Source organism: Bison bison, unplaced genomic scaffold, assembly GCF_000754665.1.
Source record: "Bison bison bison isolate TAMUID 2011002044 unplaced genomic scaffold, Bison_UMD1.0 scf7180017864221, whole genome shotgun sequence".
Taxonomy (NCBI): domain Eukaryota; kingdom Metazoa; phylum Chordata; class Mammalia; order Artiodactyla; family Bovidae; genus Bison; species Bison bison.
Genome location: NW_011494793.1, coordinates 1,677,935 through 1,695,834, shown reverse-complemented (window position 1 = coordinate 1,695,834; position 17,900 = coordinate 1,677,935). Strand labels below are relative to the sequence as shown.

At 49.4% G+C, this 17,900-nt stretch overlaps 1 protein-coding gene across 1 annotated transcript in view; it reads left to right on the top strand.

Moving 5' to 3' along the window:
• Positions 1–17,900, top strand: part of UNC13A (unc-13 homolog A (C. elegans)) — a 74,384-nt gene that overhangs the window by 17,576 nt on the left and 38,908 nt on the right. Inside the window, exons 6-11 of the mRNA XM_010845681.1 lie at positions 1,662–1,779; positions 3,384–3,507; positions 4,212–4,285; positions 5,137–5,191; positions 7,104–7,139; positions 10,388–10,595. Coding sequence (XP_010843983.1) covers positions 1,662–1,779; positions 3,384–3,507; positions 4,212–4,285; positions 5,137–5,191; positions 7,104–7,139; positions 10,388–10,595 — 615 coding nt within the window. The remainder of the gene's footprint in view (positions 1–1,661; positions 1,780–3,383; positions 3,508–4,211; positions 4,286–5,136; positions 5,192–7,103; positions 7,140–10,387; positions 10,596–17,900) is intronic.

Here is a 17,900-nt window from a genome sequence, read left to right as displayed (position 1 = left end):
ATCCCTCCCTGTAGCCCCCCGAGACCTGGTCCTTGTGACCTCACACCAGTATGTGCTCCATTTCTCCTGGCTCACCTGCCCCAGATACACTCACCTCTGCATGGTTCTGCCAACATGTCCAGCTTGTTCCTGCCCGCAGGACCTTTGCTCTTGTCCTCTCCCCATCCCAGCTGGCTCCTTCTGGTCCTTTGGGTCTGAACTGTGTCACCTCCTCAGGGCAGTCCCCTCTGATCACCACCCTCAAACTGTAATTGAAGAGTAGTGTCATGCCTCACCATCAATTGTAATTTTATCCATTTGTGTGACATTTGATACATTTCTGGCCCCTTCCCCTGGACTATGACCTCCAAGAGGGTAACGCCCTATTGGTCTCTGCCCCTGTGACCTCCATGCCAAGCACAGAGGCTGACACATAATAGATGCTCAATAAATATTTGTCTAAGAACTGAATGAATTCATGATCTGGACCCTCTTCTCAACCTGGAGCCACTTACGACCTCCTATTAAGTGAAGTGAAGTCACTCAGTCATGTCCGACTCTTTGTGACCCCATGGACTGTAGCCTACCACGCTCCTCCATCCATGGGATTTTCCAGGCAAGAGTACTCAAGTGGGTTGCCATTTCCTTCTCCAGACCATCTTCCTGACCCAGGGATCGAACCTGGGTCTCCCACATTGTAGGCAGATGCTTTACCATCTGAGCCATCAGGGAAGTCTCTAGGAAGACCTCCTATTACATCCTTCCTACTCTGATGATGGCCAACATCTGCCGTGACCTCTTCCAAGGCGTTGATTAAATCAGTTTTGCCTTATAGCCCTGGGAGAGAGTGTGCTAACACAATCCTCATGTTACAGATGAGGGAACAGAGGACCGGAGGGGCAAAGACACCTGCTCAGTGTCATATAGCCTCTAGCTGGCAGAGCTGGAATGGGGACCCAGGCAGCCCTCAACCCCTGAGCAGAGGCTGGCTGGAGACTGTGGGAGGCCATGGGAGAATCCAGAGTTGGGATTCTGGAGCAAGGGGGCACTTAGAGAAGGGGAGGAAGGTGCTAGTCCTACAATTTAGGGGAAAGGTGAAGGGAGAGGGAAACAATAGTCCTCAACTTCCCCTAAAGCCAGTTACTGAATGACCAGGTATATTCAAGGAGAACATTCCTTAAGATGAATCTTTGGTAAATTGGTAGATTCAGTGAATTGGACATTCATGAAGATTTTCCCCCCAAATCTCTACATTTCCTGCAGGGAAAGTGCTTAGAGGTGGGATCATTCATATGCTTAAGGGTGTCCCCGTATGATTGGAGAGGGATGACACTGGGAAGGATGAATTGCCCTTATCATGGGAGTAATAGGGAGCCATGGAGGGTGTTGGAGCCTCTTCCTCACTTAACCAGCATTCTCAGGGTCTGAGGGCTAGAGGAAGGGCCAGGTGAATTGAAGGTACATGTAATACTTGTCCCCACTCCTTCTTTCCCAACTTGGAATCCTGATTCTGCTGTGACACCCTAAGCATGTAACTTAGCCCTCTGGCCTCAGTTTCCCTCTGTAGAACAAGAACTACTGTGTCACCTTCCTGGCTGGCACTCATTCAGACCTGGGTTTGCATTCCAGTTGGTCGTGTGTCCAAAGGCTATTGAACTGACTTTTCTGTCCTCTCTCAACAGTGAGATTAATCGCCTGGATTTGGGGCTAACGGTGGAAGTGTGGAACAAGGGTCTCATCTGGGACACGATGGTGGGCACTGTGTGGATCCCCCTGCGGACCATCCGCCAGTCCAATGAAGTGAGTGGTTGGATAGGAGTGCCTGGGAGGGGCCTAGAGGCCAGTGGTCTAAACGAGACAGGCCTCTCTCTCCATCTCCTGACAATGTTCACATAGGCGTTCAGGGTGGCTGTGGCAGCTCCAGTCACCAGGCTGTAAAGTCCTTCCGTCTTGTCATTCTGCCTTTCTCCCCATGTGGCTTCCATCTCATGGCCCAAGATGGCTGGCCAAGGATTACCATTGCATCTGCACTCCAGTCAGGGGAGGGAAAGGTGACAAGGGAGGGGGTTTGCACTCCTAATCAAGGGCCCAAACCGGAAACTGCTCAAGGCACTTCACTCACGTGTTATTGTCCAGAACTGGCATGTGGCCCCACCTACCTACAAGGGAATCTGGAGAATACAGTCTTTAGCTGCACAGCCCCACTAGAAATGTATCCCTACGGAAGAGAGGAGAAGGGATATTGTGAGCAACTAGCACTTTGTGCCCAGATGGGCATCCGGGAGGGAGGTTGCAGCCGTCCCAGAGAAGTACTAGAAAATAACCTTGGCCTCCTTCTCTAGCCGCCTGGCCTTAAATCTCACCCCCTCCACTTGACCCCTAGAATCCTATCCTGCCCTCCCTGCCTATCACCCTGGGAGGCCTTCCAGATAGCATCCACCAACTTTGCCAGCCTTATTTCCCCCACACTGCAACCCACACTCCTCATGGGGCCCACAGATGGCTTTTGAGCTTTCTTTCAGATACGCTGTTCTCTGGGTTTCAAGTGTCCTCCTTTCCATCACCCTTAAGCCCAGCTCCAATGTCCTCTCCTCCAGGAAGCCCCGCCTGAATCCCTCAGCTCCCCTCCCTGCTTCTGGCCTTCCCGTGGCTTTGTGTTGCTGGGAGTGTCTGTGTCAGACTCTGTGACTGTGGGCTTCTCAGGGATTGCCCAATATGGCCCAGGCTTACAGCAGGCACCAAGGAGGGTTTATTGTTTAATGAGTGAATGGAAGGGAAGAAAGGGGTGCAATAGTCCAGGCAAGCGATTCCAAAAGGAAGCCTTGTGGCTGAACCACAATGTCCTCAGTGACCCCTCCCCCCAAGCATGAGGAGGGCCTTGTCATCTGGGACAACTGCGACCTATGGCTGGGGACCCTGGACTGCTCCCCTGACCCCTGCCAGCCTCTCCCTGGGGCTACAGAGCATCAGTCTCCTTTGAGAGATGAAAACTGAGGTTCAGAGTGGACCCCACTGCTCAAGAGCTCATTTCCCTGAACCAAGGGGGACTGGTTCATTCACTCGGGGGGTTTCCTCCCAGGATGGTGGTAAGATCAGGTCTTCTATCTGAAGCTGACCCCTCAGGAAGGATGAGCGCTGTGCGAGGCTGGGACCACCCCTACCTGACCCTGCAGGTCCCTCTCTCTGGGTTCCCCAGACCCACCATGATGCGTTGAATTTGTGACCCTTCTTCTTGGTTTCCTTATCTGAAGTGAGGATGTGTCCCTGTTCTTGGCCTAAGGGTGAGGTGAAGGGAGAGAGGCATGGCACGTGAGGGCAGAGGCCTGCTGGCCCATGCACAGCAGGTGTGTGACTCACCTGGCCTCACGCGGGACCCCACCCCCTGTCACCCCACCGCCCCGCAGGAGGGTCCTGGAGAGTGGCTGACCCTGGACTCTCAGGTCATCATGGCGGACAGCGAGATCTGCGGTACTAAGGACCCCACCTTCCACCGCATCCTCCTCGACACCCGCTTTGAGCTGCCCTTAGGTGAGTGTGGTTGGGGAGGCGTCGGGAGGAACACTTGCTCAGCCCCAGGAGAATGACCAGGCCTGGGTGGATCCAGATAACCCTTCATGTCTATAGCCATACCATCCTGAACGTGCCTGATCTCATCAGATGACCCTTCATTCTGAGGAGGAGGCTCCCCCTCCCCAGAAGAGAGTCTCCCAGATCATAGTCAGCAGAGATGTGTGCCTGCTGGATACAGAGCACACTCCAGCTCCTGCAGGTCACGAATGGGCTGCCAGTGCTTTTCAACCTATGGGGCTCAGATATGAGCTGTCCTGGCTGGCCCTTGGTGAGGTCTTAGGCTGCAGAAGTGAGCTGGATATGGAGAAGATACAGACAGAGGCAGAAAGACAAAGAGAGAATCAGAGAGAGATGTAGAGATAAGCAAAGGCAGAGACACAGAGAAGCCTCTCCACCTTTCCTGGAAGCAGCTCAGTTCTCCCATGTCATCCTTCCAAGAACCCATGGCATCCCCATCCCCTAATGCTAGGGTGCGCCTCCTCTCCTGTCTTCCATTCATTCCCAAGGCAGCTCTGGGTGGCATGGTGGAGGGGGTGTTTCTGTTTTCCTGTCCTCTCTCCCCACTCACTGGAGACCAGCCCCATAGGTGGGCAGGACACACTGGATGGAGGCTGAGGGGCAGGGAGGGGCTCCCAGGCTCACGGCCAGGCCTCTGCCTCCAGACATCCCGGAAGAGGAGGCCCGTTACTGGGCCAAGAAGCTGGAGCAGCTGAACGCCATGCGGGACCAGGATGAGGTGAGCGTTGGCATCATCTTCCTCTCTTTCCTTCCTCTCTCTCTCCTTGTCTCCCCATGTCCTCCACCCTCTATTTCTCTCTCCACTTGTCTTCCCCTGTGTCTGTGTCTCTAACTCTTTGTAACTTGCCTAAATTCTGTGATTCACGTGGTCCAGTCTCAAGCCAATGATGGCGTCAAGGAACAGACAGCCCACCAAGGACGTGATGATATCAATGGACTGAGGTTCTATATTTACTAAATACTCTTAAGGAGATGCAGAGGCCCCGTTACAGTTCTTAAAACCCCCTTTCGGCCCCTCACCCCTCAACTCCTCAAGTCACACTTTCAGGTTTTCTTAAAAATTTGCCTTTCCCACCAGCCCTTGCCCCCGTACCTGTTCTTCCCTGCCATCCCCCTTCTTCTGGGCTCTGTATTCTCACAGCTCAAAAACCCAGTGTGGCCCGGAAGACAGTCTTCAGAAGGTAAGGGCAGGGAAGAAAGAGCAGGCAAGTTTAGAACATTCTTTAGTGGGAGGCAGGGGGCAGAGGGAGTATCACTCACTTGTTAGTAATTTTTGTCCAAACTCAGCTCTCACCTTCTCCTTTCTTTAGCTCCCCGCTTCAGGGTTCTCTCTTCTCTCTCTCGTTCCCCTCTGGGTTTTCCCCTCGTCTGTGTTTCTTTTTCTGTTTTTTCTATATCTGTTTCTCACTGTCTTTGTGTATCTCTCTCCCTCTTCCTCTGTGGACAGCTGTATCCTCCTCCAGAGGGAGGGAACTTAGGAGGCAGGGAAAGTCAAGAGGGAAGAGAACAGAGGGCTACGGCTTCTGGCAGCCCACTGAGATGAACCCTCTCTCCTTCCCTCCCCCACAGTATTCATTCCAGGATGAGCAAGACAAGCCTCTTCCTGTTCCCAGCAATCAGTGTTGTAAGTACTTCTCAGCTCCTTCCTGGGCACCAGATGAAACTCTCATCCTTCCTCTACCCCATGACTGTGCTCTGTAATGAATGGGTCACTCCCCTCCAATGATACGGGTCCTAAGAGTGAGCAGAATCCAGTCACAGTGTAGTGGAAAGAGGAAAAGATCTGGCCCTTGGGTTTGAATCTTGCCTTGCCATGTGGCCACTGGCATGCCAGGGTCTTTGTCTGATCCTTAGAGTTCCTGTCTTTGAAACAGGGGCATCTGATAGCCCCCCGCATTCTGATCTTTTTTGGAAGAATGCAAGACATCTAGAGGGTTGAAAAGCATTTTGCAGAGTCTTCAGTTCCGTTCCTTAGGTCCTGGATGAGGACCCATAACTCATTCAACAAACTTTCTTGAGGCCAGCACAGACCCCCAAGCAGCCCACAGTCAGACGATGCAGACAGACAATCCTGCCGACACATGTATAACAGGCTCCTATTTCCTTAGATAAAGAAGTGGAGGTCCAAGAGGAGGGGTGACTTGCCAAGGTCACACACGTGGCAGGAGGCAGAGCCCGGGTTTGAACCCAGGTTCCAGGGACTCCGAGTTGTCTTCTCTTTCCACTGTGCTGTATCTCTTAATGATGATGATGGTCACTGTATTCCTCTACACACTGCTCCTTCACCAAAGGCTGGACTTTTCAAGAGTGTTTATCCTCCTTGGTTGGCCCTGGAGACACTCGGATGCCCCCAGACCAGGTCTTCAAAGATCTAGGAGATGTCTTTCTCCTTAAAGCGCCCTCCAAGTCCTCTGAGATGGGGAAGTGAAAATTATAGTCTCTGGGCAAAACCCAAAGCCATGACACTTTGCCTCCACCCCACCCTTCAACCTCTTTCTCCTCTTCCATCTGCTTCCCCATCCTCCTCTCCTCCCCTCTCATGGTCTCTCCTGTATCCGTCTTCCCCCTGCCCCCCCCCCATTATGCCCAGGATATGTGATGATGGAGATTGGTGGAGGGAGGAGCTGAGCAACTGCAATTGAAGGACCCCATTCCTACACTCGCTTGGGGTGTGAGATGGAGAAGGTCCCTTGATTTCCACACCTGGGAAGGGATCACCACTGCTCTGAAGAAATTATAAGCCCCCTCTCTGGTGAATGGGGTCATTGAAGGATTGTGGTGGGAGCAGGGCCAGGCAAGGTGGGGGCAGGAGCAGATGACAAAGAGTACCTGGGCCGGTGACCTGAAGCCAGAGGTGGGTTCGGTTTAAGAATGGAGACCTACCACCCAGCATTTACTGCCAAGGTCTCCTGGGACTGTTTTATCACACTTATTTCACAAAGGAGGCAGCCGAGTGTCAGAGGAGTCAGAATTCTGGTCCAAGCTGTGTTTCTGAGATGCCAGAAGATGAGCTGAGGGAGTGAAGGTGTAGTTCTCTCCCTGGTTCTGACGCTCGGGCTCTGTGACTTTAGGCTGTTCACTCTGCCTTTCTGAGCGTTGTTTCTTCACTTATAAAATAAGAATCGTTAAAATAAAAACTCACACAACAGGGATGTTTCAAAGCTGAAGATCTCCAGTGCAGTGTTTCCTTCATTATCTGGAGGATGGGGAGGTGGGGGGAGAGGAATGAGGCGTGCTGACCCCAGACTTCAGAGATGGAAAACCCTGGGTCCAAATGGCTTCTTTATCACTTCCTGGCTGAGCTTGTGGTCTTGTCAGACAATGAGGATATGCTCCCTTCTTCCCAAGATGGTGAGTGAAGCTATAACAAAAGTCAGTGGTTACAGTGATACTCGGGAAAGATCCTCAGGGCAAAAGGGCATGGGGTCCTGGGTGGGAGGAGGAGATGGGGAGAATGAGGAGGATGGGGGAGCCCCCCTCCCCATGCCTCCCCCTCTGTCTGCTCCCTTTTATTATCTCTGCCCTTCTCTTTGTAGGCAACTGGAATTATTTTGGCTGGGGTGAGCAGCAGAGTAAGTACTCAGCTTGATGTTCTGGGAGGCCACGGGGAGGTAGGCCCCTTGGAGACCATGAGGCCCCTGCCCCTTCGATCAGGGAAGCGGGGAGCCTGTGGCTGATGCATTGAGGCCAGAGGACCGGCAAGACCACTCTTGTGCCCTCTGCCCCCCCATCACTAACATCTGCTTGAGGGTCATGATCTGTCTCATGGGGAGTGGGTCCCATCATTCGGGTGGGGGGATTCAGCTGGGAGGAGTGGGCATTTAGACAGGAGACCTGCCTGTCTCCAGCTGGGCACTGTGATCTCCCTACCACCTTGCTCCCCATGTATAACCTCATTTCCTCTCCTGTGATTCCTTCCTCTTTTTGTCTCCCCATCTTCCTCCTCCACCTGGAGCCCTCCTCCAGCCCCAGTGTCACTCAGAAGCTGGTGGGTGGGGAGGGGAGAGGGTCTCAGACAGAGCAGCTGGGCAGAGAACCCCCCAGGTAGATAGCACTCTGAAGAATTCAGCTCCCAAAGCCCCCCCCACCCCCAACACACACAGCTTCCTCCAAGTTGCCCCCAGGGAAAGGAAACAAGCCACCTCTCCCCAGATTAGAGGACTGTGTTCTCTCTAAGGAATAGCTCCCTTTTCCCCATGCCTTTTCCCCAGAAATCTAGCCCTCTAGTCTGACCATGTATCTACCTCCTGATTTCTACTCCATCAACTGGAGGCTCCTCCACCCCATCCCCACATCCCGATGGGCAAGTTCCACCCCACCCTCCCTTCAGGATCAGGAAAGTGTAAGTTACTCAGTTGTGTCTGACTCTTTGTGACCCCATGGACCATAACCTGCCAGGCTCCTCTGTCCATGGAATTCTCCAGGCAAGAATACTGGAGTAGGCTGCCATTCCCTTCTCCAAGGGATCTTCCTGACCCTGGAATCAGGAAAACTGTTTACAGATACAGCTGGCCCTTGGACAACATGGCTTTGAGCTGCACAGGTCTACTTATATGTGGATTTTTTTCAGTAAATACTACTTCAGTGCTACACAATCCCAGTAGGTTGAATCCACGGATGCAGAAGTGTGACTATGGAGGGCCAATTATAAAATCACACGTGAATTTTCGACTGCCCAGAGGGTTGGCGTCCCTAGCCGTTGTATTGTTCAAGGGTCAGCTGTATTTTGACCCAAAAGAATTTGTCAAAGCAAGTTGATCAGAAGCCAGTTTAGCCAAAATAGACATTTGGCAGACAAGAAGGCTTGGTCACAAGCAGTTTCACACAAACAAGCAATACAGTTAAAAAAAGAAAGAAAAGACATTCTGGATTAAAACCAATTTAGCAAAAGCCTGTAACAATAATTGGGTCAAGAAGAGCAAAGACGATGGGGCCCAAAGCAGATCATTTTGTCAAAACAAAAGTGGCTGAAAATGTCTTATCCAGAAGCAGGCAATTTGGTCAGAAACAATTTGGTAAAGAGCAGAGTCTGGGCAAAAGCAGAAAGAATCCAACAGAGAGCAATCTTCCCCTTAAAAACTGATAATCTGTCCGAAAAAAAATCAGTGTGGTGAACGTGCAGAGAGTCTCATGTGATTTGACTGGAAATATTTAAGCCTGGTCAAGGGCAGTTTGGTAGACTCCAAACCCAAATAACTGTGTAGAAAACAAGTTGGTGAGAGGGGCAGTTTGGTAGCCCTGCCACATTGTCCCCAGTCTCAGATGCCCCACTGCAGGCCTGAAGGCCCATCAGTTTCACCCTGACGCTCATACATCTAAGCTGTGGAAATTCACAGCTGTGTCTGCTTCTGACGCCCCGCAGCAGGTGGCGGTGGTCGCACGGCAGGGACAGGATGAAAAGCTCGCCGGTCACAGCGGCCCACATCAAATGAGAGATCGGGAAGCCAGAGCTATGCTAAGCAAAGCCAGAGCTATGCTGCTAAAGCCAGCACTGCTGCTAAAAAGGACTTTAAGGTTTTTCTGGAGGCAAAATAGGGACTGAATCAGATAGCTAGTTCTAAGCAAAGGATGAAACTAATATTTTAATTGTTTACCATATTAAAAAAATTTGACCTTTTTTTAATATAAAGAAATAGACTCTATTAGAGGGAAAAGGAATTAGAAAGTTAAAATAATAAAGCAAAAAAAAAATCTAGGAGATGAGAAAAAATGTTTAAAGACATAAAAATAAGTATAAGCCAGGGACTTCCCTGGTGGCCCAGTGGTTAAGACTCTGCACTTCCAATGCAGGGAGTACAGGTTCAGTTGGGGAGCTAAGATTACAGATCGAAAAAAAAAAAAGCAATATTGTATCAAATTCAATAAAGACTTGAAAAATGGTCCACGTTAAAAAAAAAAATCTTTAAATAAATAGTATAACCCACCCTCTTGGTGTTTAAAATCACCAGTAAGTTGGTACCACAGCCTAGTGTACCATGGGGGACCCAATCAGGAAGTTAATTTGGGGCAGGCAGCTCACTTCTTTTCAGCTCAACTATTGCTTTCCAAATAAATTGAGTCTCTCCTGTTCGCACCACAATTTAACATCCTTTGAGACGGTTTCTTTTTTACTGAGAAAATCTGTTTTGTGTTTACTAAGGAAAGCAAACTGAACTGAAGTACTCTTTAATTCTTACTAAACACTTGGAGTTTGGCAGCCCTACCTTGTTCCATCTGAGCGATAGATTCTGGGCTTGTGATGGTGCTGCCAACCCAATAATCTAATCTTTCTGAGGGAGACAATACCTTGTCAGAGCTCCTCCCTATACATGTGAGTTCAGGTCTGGGTCTGAAGGATATCAAGAAATCTCTGAAGGTTAAAGGGCATTTATACTCTACCTTGTCTTCCTGATCTCCCTCCAACTTCCCCCTAAGTGTCTGGGTGACTCTCATTATGGGAAACTCATTACCTGATGGAAAAACCCATATTGTTTTCAGAGAGCCTGGACTGGTCCATTCTCACATCTGAGCTGAAAGACACCTTCCAATTTGTTCCTGTCCTCTTCACATTGTAGGACCTACCCTCGTCCCCAGACTCTAGGTCCCATTTGACCCACATACAGAAAAGCAGGGTTTTCACCTCCTTTATTCTAAAACCTATACCTCTAGTAATATGACCCAAGATCCTTTATTCATTTTGGTAGATTCCTCTTCTTGGGTTAGCAGTCAATGAAGACCCTCCTAAGTCTGCAAGGCTGTGTTGGCCTCCACTGCGTGCTCACTCTCTCTCTCTCTCTGCCTCCCTTCCTCACTCTCTCCCCTCACCTCCTCTCTCTTCCAGATGATGACCCTGACAGCGCAGTGGATGACCGTGACAGTGACTACCGCAGTGAAACAAGCAACAGCATCCCGCCACCCTATTACACTACGTCCCAGCCCAATGCCTCAGTCCACCAGTATTCTGTCCGCCCACCACCCCTGGGTTCCCGGGAATCCTACAGCGACTCCATGCACAGCTATGAGGAGTTCTCCGAGCCGCGGGCCCTCAGGTAGTCACTGTGGGATGGAGGGTGTGTGTGTGTGTGTGTGTGTGTCTGTGTGTGTGTGTCTGTGTCTGTGTGTGTCCAACTCTATCTCCTGGAGTGGAGAGAGGACTAGGAGGCTGGAGGGAGCTGGAGGCAAGTGGGTCTAAGGAAGCAGCATCCATGCTTTCTTGTAGGCACTAGAAATTTTCTTTACCCAAAATCTTACCAAGAAAACCCCGCAAGCCTGATAAAAAAGGGGTTTGCTTTGGTTGAAGGAGGAGAAGGAAGTCACAAAGCCCCTAAGAGTTTCCCCTGCAAAATGGGGCTCCTTGGCACTCCAATTCAAAGCCTCTGGTCCCTGTGTACTCTCTAACTGCTTAGGCGAGGAGGTGGATGAAGAGATGGGCATTACCAGGGAGGGGGAGGGGATGAGGGTGGTTTGAAACACAGTTGTGCTAGAAAGACACCCAGCAAGTGGGTGGCTCGTGGTCCTGCTCAGCCTGCCTGGTGGCCCCTGACTCTGTGTTCCTGACCAGCAGGCATGGGCACTGCTAGTCAGGCATGGGCATGTGTGCGACTCTTTGAGACCTTATGGACCATAGCCTGCCAGGCTCCTCTGTCCATGCATTCTCCAGGCAAGAAGACTGGAGTGGGTTGCCATGCCCTCCTCCAGGGGATCTTCCTGACCTAGGGATCAAACACGCGTCTCTTACAAATCCTGCATTGGCAGGCAGGCTCTTTACCACTGCGACCCGGGCGTGGTGACTTAGGAATTACCCCTTCTTAGCCCAGCCACCATCACTACTCTTTTCAAAGTAGGCTGTCCCCAGACCTACCTCATAGATTGGTCCCCTGGCTTACGTGGGCGTGGCGTGTTGGCCCTTGAGCCCAGGAGACTGAAATGTGTGCCTGCAGCTCCCCTCTTCGCTGACTTGATCTCCCCAGTCCTGGTTTCTTAACAGCAGCAAACATGATATTAAACAGGTTGGATATTTGTAAAGTACTTTGGGTGGCTTCTGAAAGTGCTGTGTAGTGACTGTTAGGTAAATAACACAAATAATAGTATTCGGAGCTAACTGGGTGCCCAGCTCTGGTCCAACTTTTTTCCTTCATCATCTTATTTCATTCTCTTGGTGGGAATATTATTGACTCCATTTCACAGATGGGAAATCAAGGCCCAGAGGGGTTAAGTTACTTGCCTGAAGTCACACAGTTGGTAAATCATCATAAGGACAAGTATTTGTGGTGAACCTACTGGGTGGAAGCAGTGGCTTGGTGAATTACTGGTCATCGGTCTTCTAAAATGTTTGCTCCCCAAATAATACATTTCCTTCACTAAAAGATGGGCAGGATGAAAATTTTGAATGTTCTCTACTCTCTTGTTGAACCTATACTTCTATTAATGCATGTGCGTGCTAAGTTGCTTCAGTTTGTGTCTGACTCTTTGAGACCTCATGACTGTATGGGATTCTCCAGACAAGAAGACTGGAGTGGGTTGCCATGCCCTCCTCCAGGGGATCTTCCTGACCCAGGGTTCAAACACACGTCTCTTATAAGTCCTGCATTGGCAGGCGGGTTCTTTACCACTATCACCACCTGGGAAGCCCAATTCTATTAATATGACCCCTCAGATCTCTGTAAGATATTAGATCAGGGACTTCCCTGGTGCTCCAGCAATTAGGACTCTGCACTTCCAATGCAGGGGTTGTGGGTTCTATCCCTGGTCAGGGAACTAAGATCCCAAATGTCTCATGGCATGTGGCCAAGAAAATTAAAAATAGAACATATAAATAAGTAAATAAATAAGATATTAGGCTCAGTTCACACATACACCAGGGCCTCCAATTTGTGTGAGACTCTGATATAGCAGCGGAGAAGGCGATGGCATCCCACTCCAGTACTCTTGCCTGGAAAATCCCATGGACGGAGGAGCCTGGTAGGCTGCAGTCCATGGGGTCACGAAGAGTCGGATACAACTGAGTGACTTTACTTTCACTTTTCACTTTCATGCATTGGAGAAGGAAATTGGCAACCCACTCCAGTGTTCTTGCCTGGAGAATCCCAGGGACCGGGGAGCCTGGTGGGCTGCCGTCTATGGGGTCGCACAGAGTCAGACACGACTGAAGTGACTTAGCAGTTGATATAGCAGAGTTGGAGGTTAAACCCTGTAAGATAGGTCCAGGACTAGGCTGGGGCAAGTGTGGTACACTTGAGGTTGCCTCAAGTACAAAATTTAGAGGGTGCCAAAAAACTCAGTCATCAAGATCAATATGTCAATGCAATATTTTAAAAATCAAAATGAGTCCCAAAATAGCCCATGACAAAAAATTCACCAAAATACATCTTTGTAAGAGTGAATTTTGTTGTATGTAAGTTACACTTCAGTGAATTTTCTAAAAAATCCATGCTGAGGAAAATACACAGTTTAAGTAAAAGCAGGAGCTGAACCTGCACTCGCAGGACTCGGCTGCACCTGCCTCATCCTGTCTTGGTTCTGCCATGTCTATAAGCAAAAAAAATAATGCTGGTTAATTGAACACTTATTAAGTACTAGATTTGTTTTGTTTTATGAGACTTCCCTGGTGGTCCAGTGGTTAAGAATTCGCCTTGCAGTGCAGGGGATGCAAGTTCAATCCCTGGTCGGGGAACTAAGACCCCACATGCCTCAGGGCAGCTGTGGAAAATGAAGCAGAGAGATTAAGTGACTTTCTTAAGATCACACAGCTAGTAAGTGACTGAGCCAGAATTTAAACCCTGTCAAGCAGACTTCTGAGTCCATAACCACAGACACAATGCCACACTGCCTATCAGCCCTAAAAAGACACCTGGGAACCCATATGCCGCAAAGTTAGCCTCCCAAGGTCCTACAGCTGGACAGAAGTGCTGTTCTTTGTACATCAGCAGCAAGGACACCCACTAAGGAGATGGTCCATTCTCTCTGCTCCCAGCAGCGTCTTAGAACCACCCCTGGGTTGACCACATTCTGGCTGATTCATGTTGATGTTTGACAGAAAACAAAATTCTGTAAAACAATTATCCTTCAATTAAAAAATTCAGGGACAAACCCTGAATTCAAAAATTCAGGGGCAAACCTGGTATTAAACATAGCCATCCAGCCTCCTGAATGGCAAGACTTCTCAACTCTTGACAAAAACGTTAATGATGCAAACAAGTGTTTACATCCTGGTTGAGATTTGGAGAAACCCTCAGAATCACTTTATTTTGAATAAAGCAGTAAGAAAAGAAATCTTAAATGGTTTCTCTTTGTGCCATCGAAGTAAATGAGCTTTCAGGGTTGTGCCATCCAACATGGCAGCCCCAAGTGGCTTTTTAAAGTTAAATTTTAAATGCTGAGCACTGTGCTTTATCGCTCAGTTGTGTCCAACTCTCTGCGACCCCATGGACTGTAGCCCACCAGGTACTTCTCTCCATGGGGATTCTCCAGGCAAGAATACTGGAGTGGGTTGCCATGCCCTCCTCCAGGGAATCTTCCCAAGCCAGGGACTGAACCTAGGTCTCCCACATTGAGGGTTGATTCTTCACCATCTGAGCCACCAGGGAAGCTCAAATTTTAAATAATAAGTAAAATAAAAGTTCAGTCCCTCCAGCATACTGGAAGCTTTTCAAATGCTCAACAGCCATGTGCGTATGGCTACTCTGTTGGATAGTATGGACAGAAAACGTTTCCATTGGACAACACTCTAGAGCGTTTGGGTAGAACATAAGTTGGAGAAAACCTTGATAAGCTCCCTACTCAGTCTTTTTTTCTTAACGTTTATTTTCTTATTTCTGGATTTGCTGGGTCTCCCTTGCTCTGCATAGGCTTTCTCTAGTTTGCAGTGGGTAGGGGCTAGTCTCTTGTAGCTGCGCTCTGGCTTCTCATCGCGTTGGTGTCTCTTGTCACGGAGCACAGGCTGTAGGTGCGAGGGCTTCGGTAGTCGCGGCACGTGGGCTCTAGAGCGCGGGCTCGGTAGTCGCGGCACGTGGGCTCTAGAGTGCGGGCTCGGTAGTCGCGGCACGTGGGCTCTAGAGTGCGGGCTCGGTAGTCGCGGCCAGTGGGCTCTACAGCTCGGGCTCCTTAGTTGTGGCGCAGGGGCCTGGTTGCTGCACTACATGTGGAATCGTCCCAGACCAGGGATCGAACCTGTGTCTCCCGCCTTGCCAGGTGGGTTCTTATCCACTGCACCACCAGGGAAGTCCTCCCTACTCACTCTTTAGCACCATCCAGTACAATGTTTTGTTTTGTTTTGTTTTTTGCAGGTATTTAAACAAGTTTTATGTTAAACTTTTCTATGTTTTGCACATACCATAGAAAGTTCAGATAGTTTATAGATGACATGTGTTAGAAGGAACTTTTTCCAGAGTATTTTTGGATGCAACTAGGAATTATCATAAGAAGTAAAGTAACTCAGAAGGAGAAAACAAATATTTAATATATGATACCACTTATATGTGAAATCTAAAACAAGACACTAATGAACTTTATGAAACAGAAAATTTCAGGCATAGAGAAGAAACTTATGGTTGCCAAAAGGGAGGGGTTTGGGGGAGGGATGGAGTGGGAGGTTGGGTTAGCAGATGTAAGTTATTATATATAGAATAAATAAATAACAAGGTCCTACTGTACAGCACAGAGAACTATATTCCATATCTTCTGATAAACCATAATGAAAAAGAATATGAAAAGAATATATATGTATAACTGAATCACTTTGCTGTACAGTAGAAATTAACACAACTTTGTAAATCAACTGGACTTCAAAAAAGAGAAAATGAGATTGAGCATTTAGTCCAACCTCTTTATTTTTTAGGTCCAAGGAAATGAAATGACATACTCAAGGTAAACCGCTTAGTGATATAAGAGGGAGTAGAATTAGTCTTACCCTGGATTTACTCTAGTATCCTTCATTTAACTCCTTTGTGTGTGAGCCATCCTGAAAACAAAGAATTAGATCCCTTTCTGTTTGTATTAGTGACTTCGTTATTCCAAATATCTTCAGAAGCATTCCTGTCTCCCTAACAGCCTCTCCTACCATTTTTTCCACCACTAACATTTGTAAAGCATCATTCACTTGCATATTCAAACTGGCTCAGACTCATGCAATTATTGGAACAAAGTTTCAACATATGGGAAACAGCTGAAAGGAGAGTAAGATATCAAATATAATGAAAATATGAGCTCTTTTAGTAGGTGGAAGAGTCTTCTCTTAGAGGAAAAAAGCAGAAGAGTGCCCTTCTTACAGATAGGGAAACTGAGGCTCAAAGTGTAGGAGCGAGTTGCCTGGGTCTCAAAGCAGGGTGTGCACAGAGCTGGTCCCGGACTGGCTCCCATTCTGTGTGCATGGGCTTGTCTTGTCCTTCTCCAGCCCTGGGTGTACCTGTATGTCCCAGGGAGAGTCTGTTTATTGTAAGCATTCCTGGGATGGAATGGGGGGTGGGAATGGAAAAGAGGGAGCCCTCTCCACTCTCCCCATGAACAGATCACACAGCAGAGACTGGGTGCATAGGCAGAACAGCCTGACAGTGACTCAAGACACCATCCTGTGCCACCCTGGTCTTGCTGCCCAGTGTGGGCACTGCGTGTCCCCAGAGGAATAGACATCCCATCCTGCAGTCAGGGCTTGGCTTAAGGGAGGGACACAACTGGACACCCTGGTGGTGGGAAAGGGCAAGGTGGGCTTCCTGGAGGAAGGTGCCCTGGAGCTAGCCCTCGAAGGATAAATGAGGAGTCTGAGGAGAAGAATTCCAGGCAGAAAAAACAGCTCAGCTAAAGGTAGACTTGGCCAGATCATACAGGGAGGTTCTTGGTGGCTAACTCAATGGGATCCAGGAGAAGCGTCTGGGATCAGAGTTGTGTTGGCTCCCGAATGTCAGAGCTGGGGTGGGAGGAGTCTTGGGCACCATCGGTCCCACCATCTTGTGGCCTGGAGCGATTTACATGGTGCCTGGTGTCACAGGAGGGAATTTCCAGACCTGTGTGGGGACCCCAGTCCTAGGCACACTCCTCACTTGGGAACCCAGAATGTGCCGGAGTGGACTTTGGGAGTATTCACCAGTAGAGGGAGTTGGGAGTCTGTTCCAGCCCAATAATACCTGAGGATTCCTCCATCCTTGCTGTCTATAAGGACAGGCAATGAAAAGCAGTCAACCACACACATAGCTGAGCAAATAAGGATGGGGCGGGGGATGGGGGTGGGGAGAAACCCCTGTTTGATTCCTAAAGCATCCCAGGGGCTAGTTGAGAAACAGGATCCTAGTCACTGAGAGTGGAGGAAGTGTTTAAGACAAGGAACGCTGTTTATTAAGTGTCTGAATGAGTGGTTAGAAGGGGCCTGTGTGTCTGCCCTCACGATGTTTTTTCCTGGTTACATTGAGTGTGATCCAGGGTGCATATAAGGAGCATATAATGTGGATGGGGGTAGGTTTGACCTGACTAGAGGTTGAAGGAGACTCAACTCACCCAAAGAAGTGCTATTTCAGTGGGCACCAAAGGAATTTTCCAGGTAAAGCAGGCAAGGAAGGAGGTTCCTGGGGGAGCACAGCAAGTGCTAGGGCCCAGTTGCTGTTTAGTTGCATTCTGCTCTTTTTGCAACCCCATGGACTGTAATCCGCCAGGCTCCTCTGTCCATGGTATTTCCCGGGCTAGAATACTGGAGTGGGTTGCCACTTCCTTCTATAAGGGACCTTCGTGATCCAGGGATCAAATCTGCTTCTCTTACATCTCCTGCATTGGCAGGCAGGTTCTTTACCACTGGTCCAGAGGTGGGAGCGGTTTAGGGTGTTGGAGGGACAGTCGGGAGGTCAGTGTGGCTGGAGCAGGGGGAGAGAAGGGAGGATGGAGGCGGCTGAGGGTAGGGAAGTTGGAGGGCCTGGGTCACCCACAGGTGCAGAGATGGCATGGGGTTTTAGAGAATCTGCCTGCGATGTGGGAGGCCTGGGTTCGATCCCTGGGTCGGGAAGATCCCCAGGAGGAAGAAATGGCAACCCACTCCAGTATTCTTGCCTGGAGAATCCCTTGGACCCAGGAGCCTGGTGGGGTACAGTCCACGGGATCACAAAGAGTTGGACATGACTGAGCGACTAACTTTACTTTTATGGTCGAGTTTGGAACAGAGGAGGTCTGTGATTGGGTTTATGATTCCGATAAACCCATAGTGGCTTTCATGGAAAATGTTAATGTCCAGGAGAGAAGTGGACATTGAGTAAGACAGCATCTAATGGAGATGGCAGAGCCTGGACTAACGTGGGGCCCAGGATGCAAGGAAGTGGATGCATTGCACATATGTCTTTGAGCTGAGGGGGAGTCCTGATGAATGGAGGGGGCTCAGC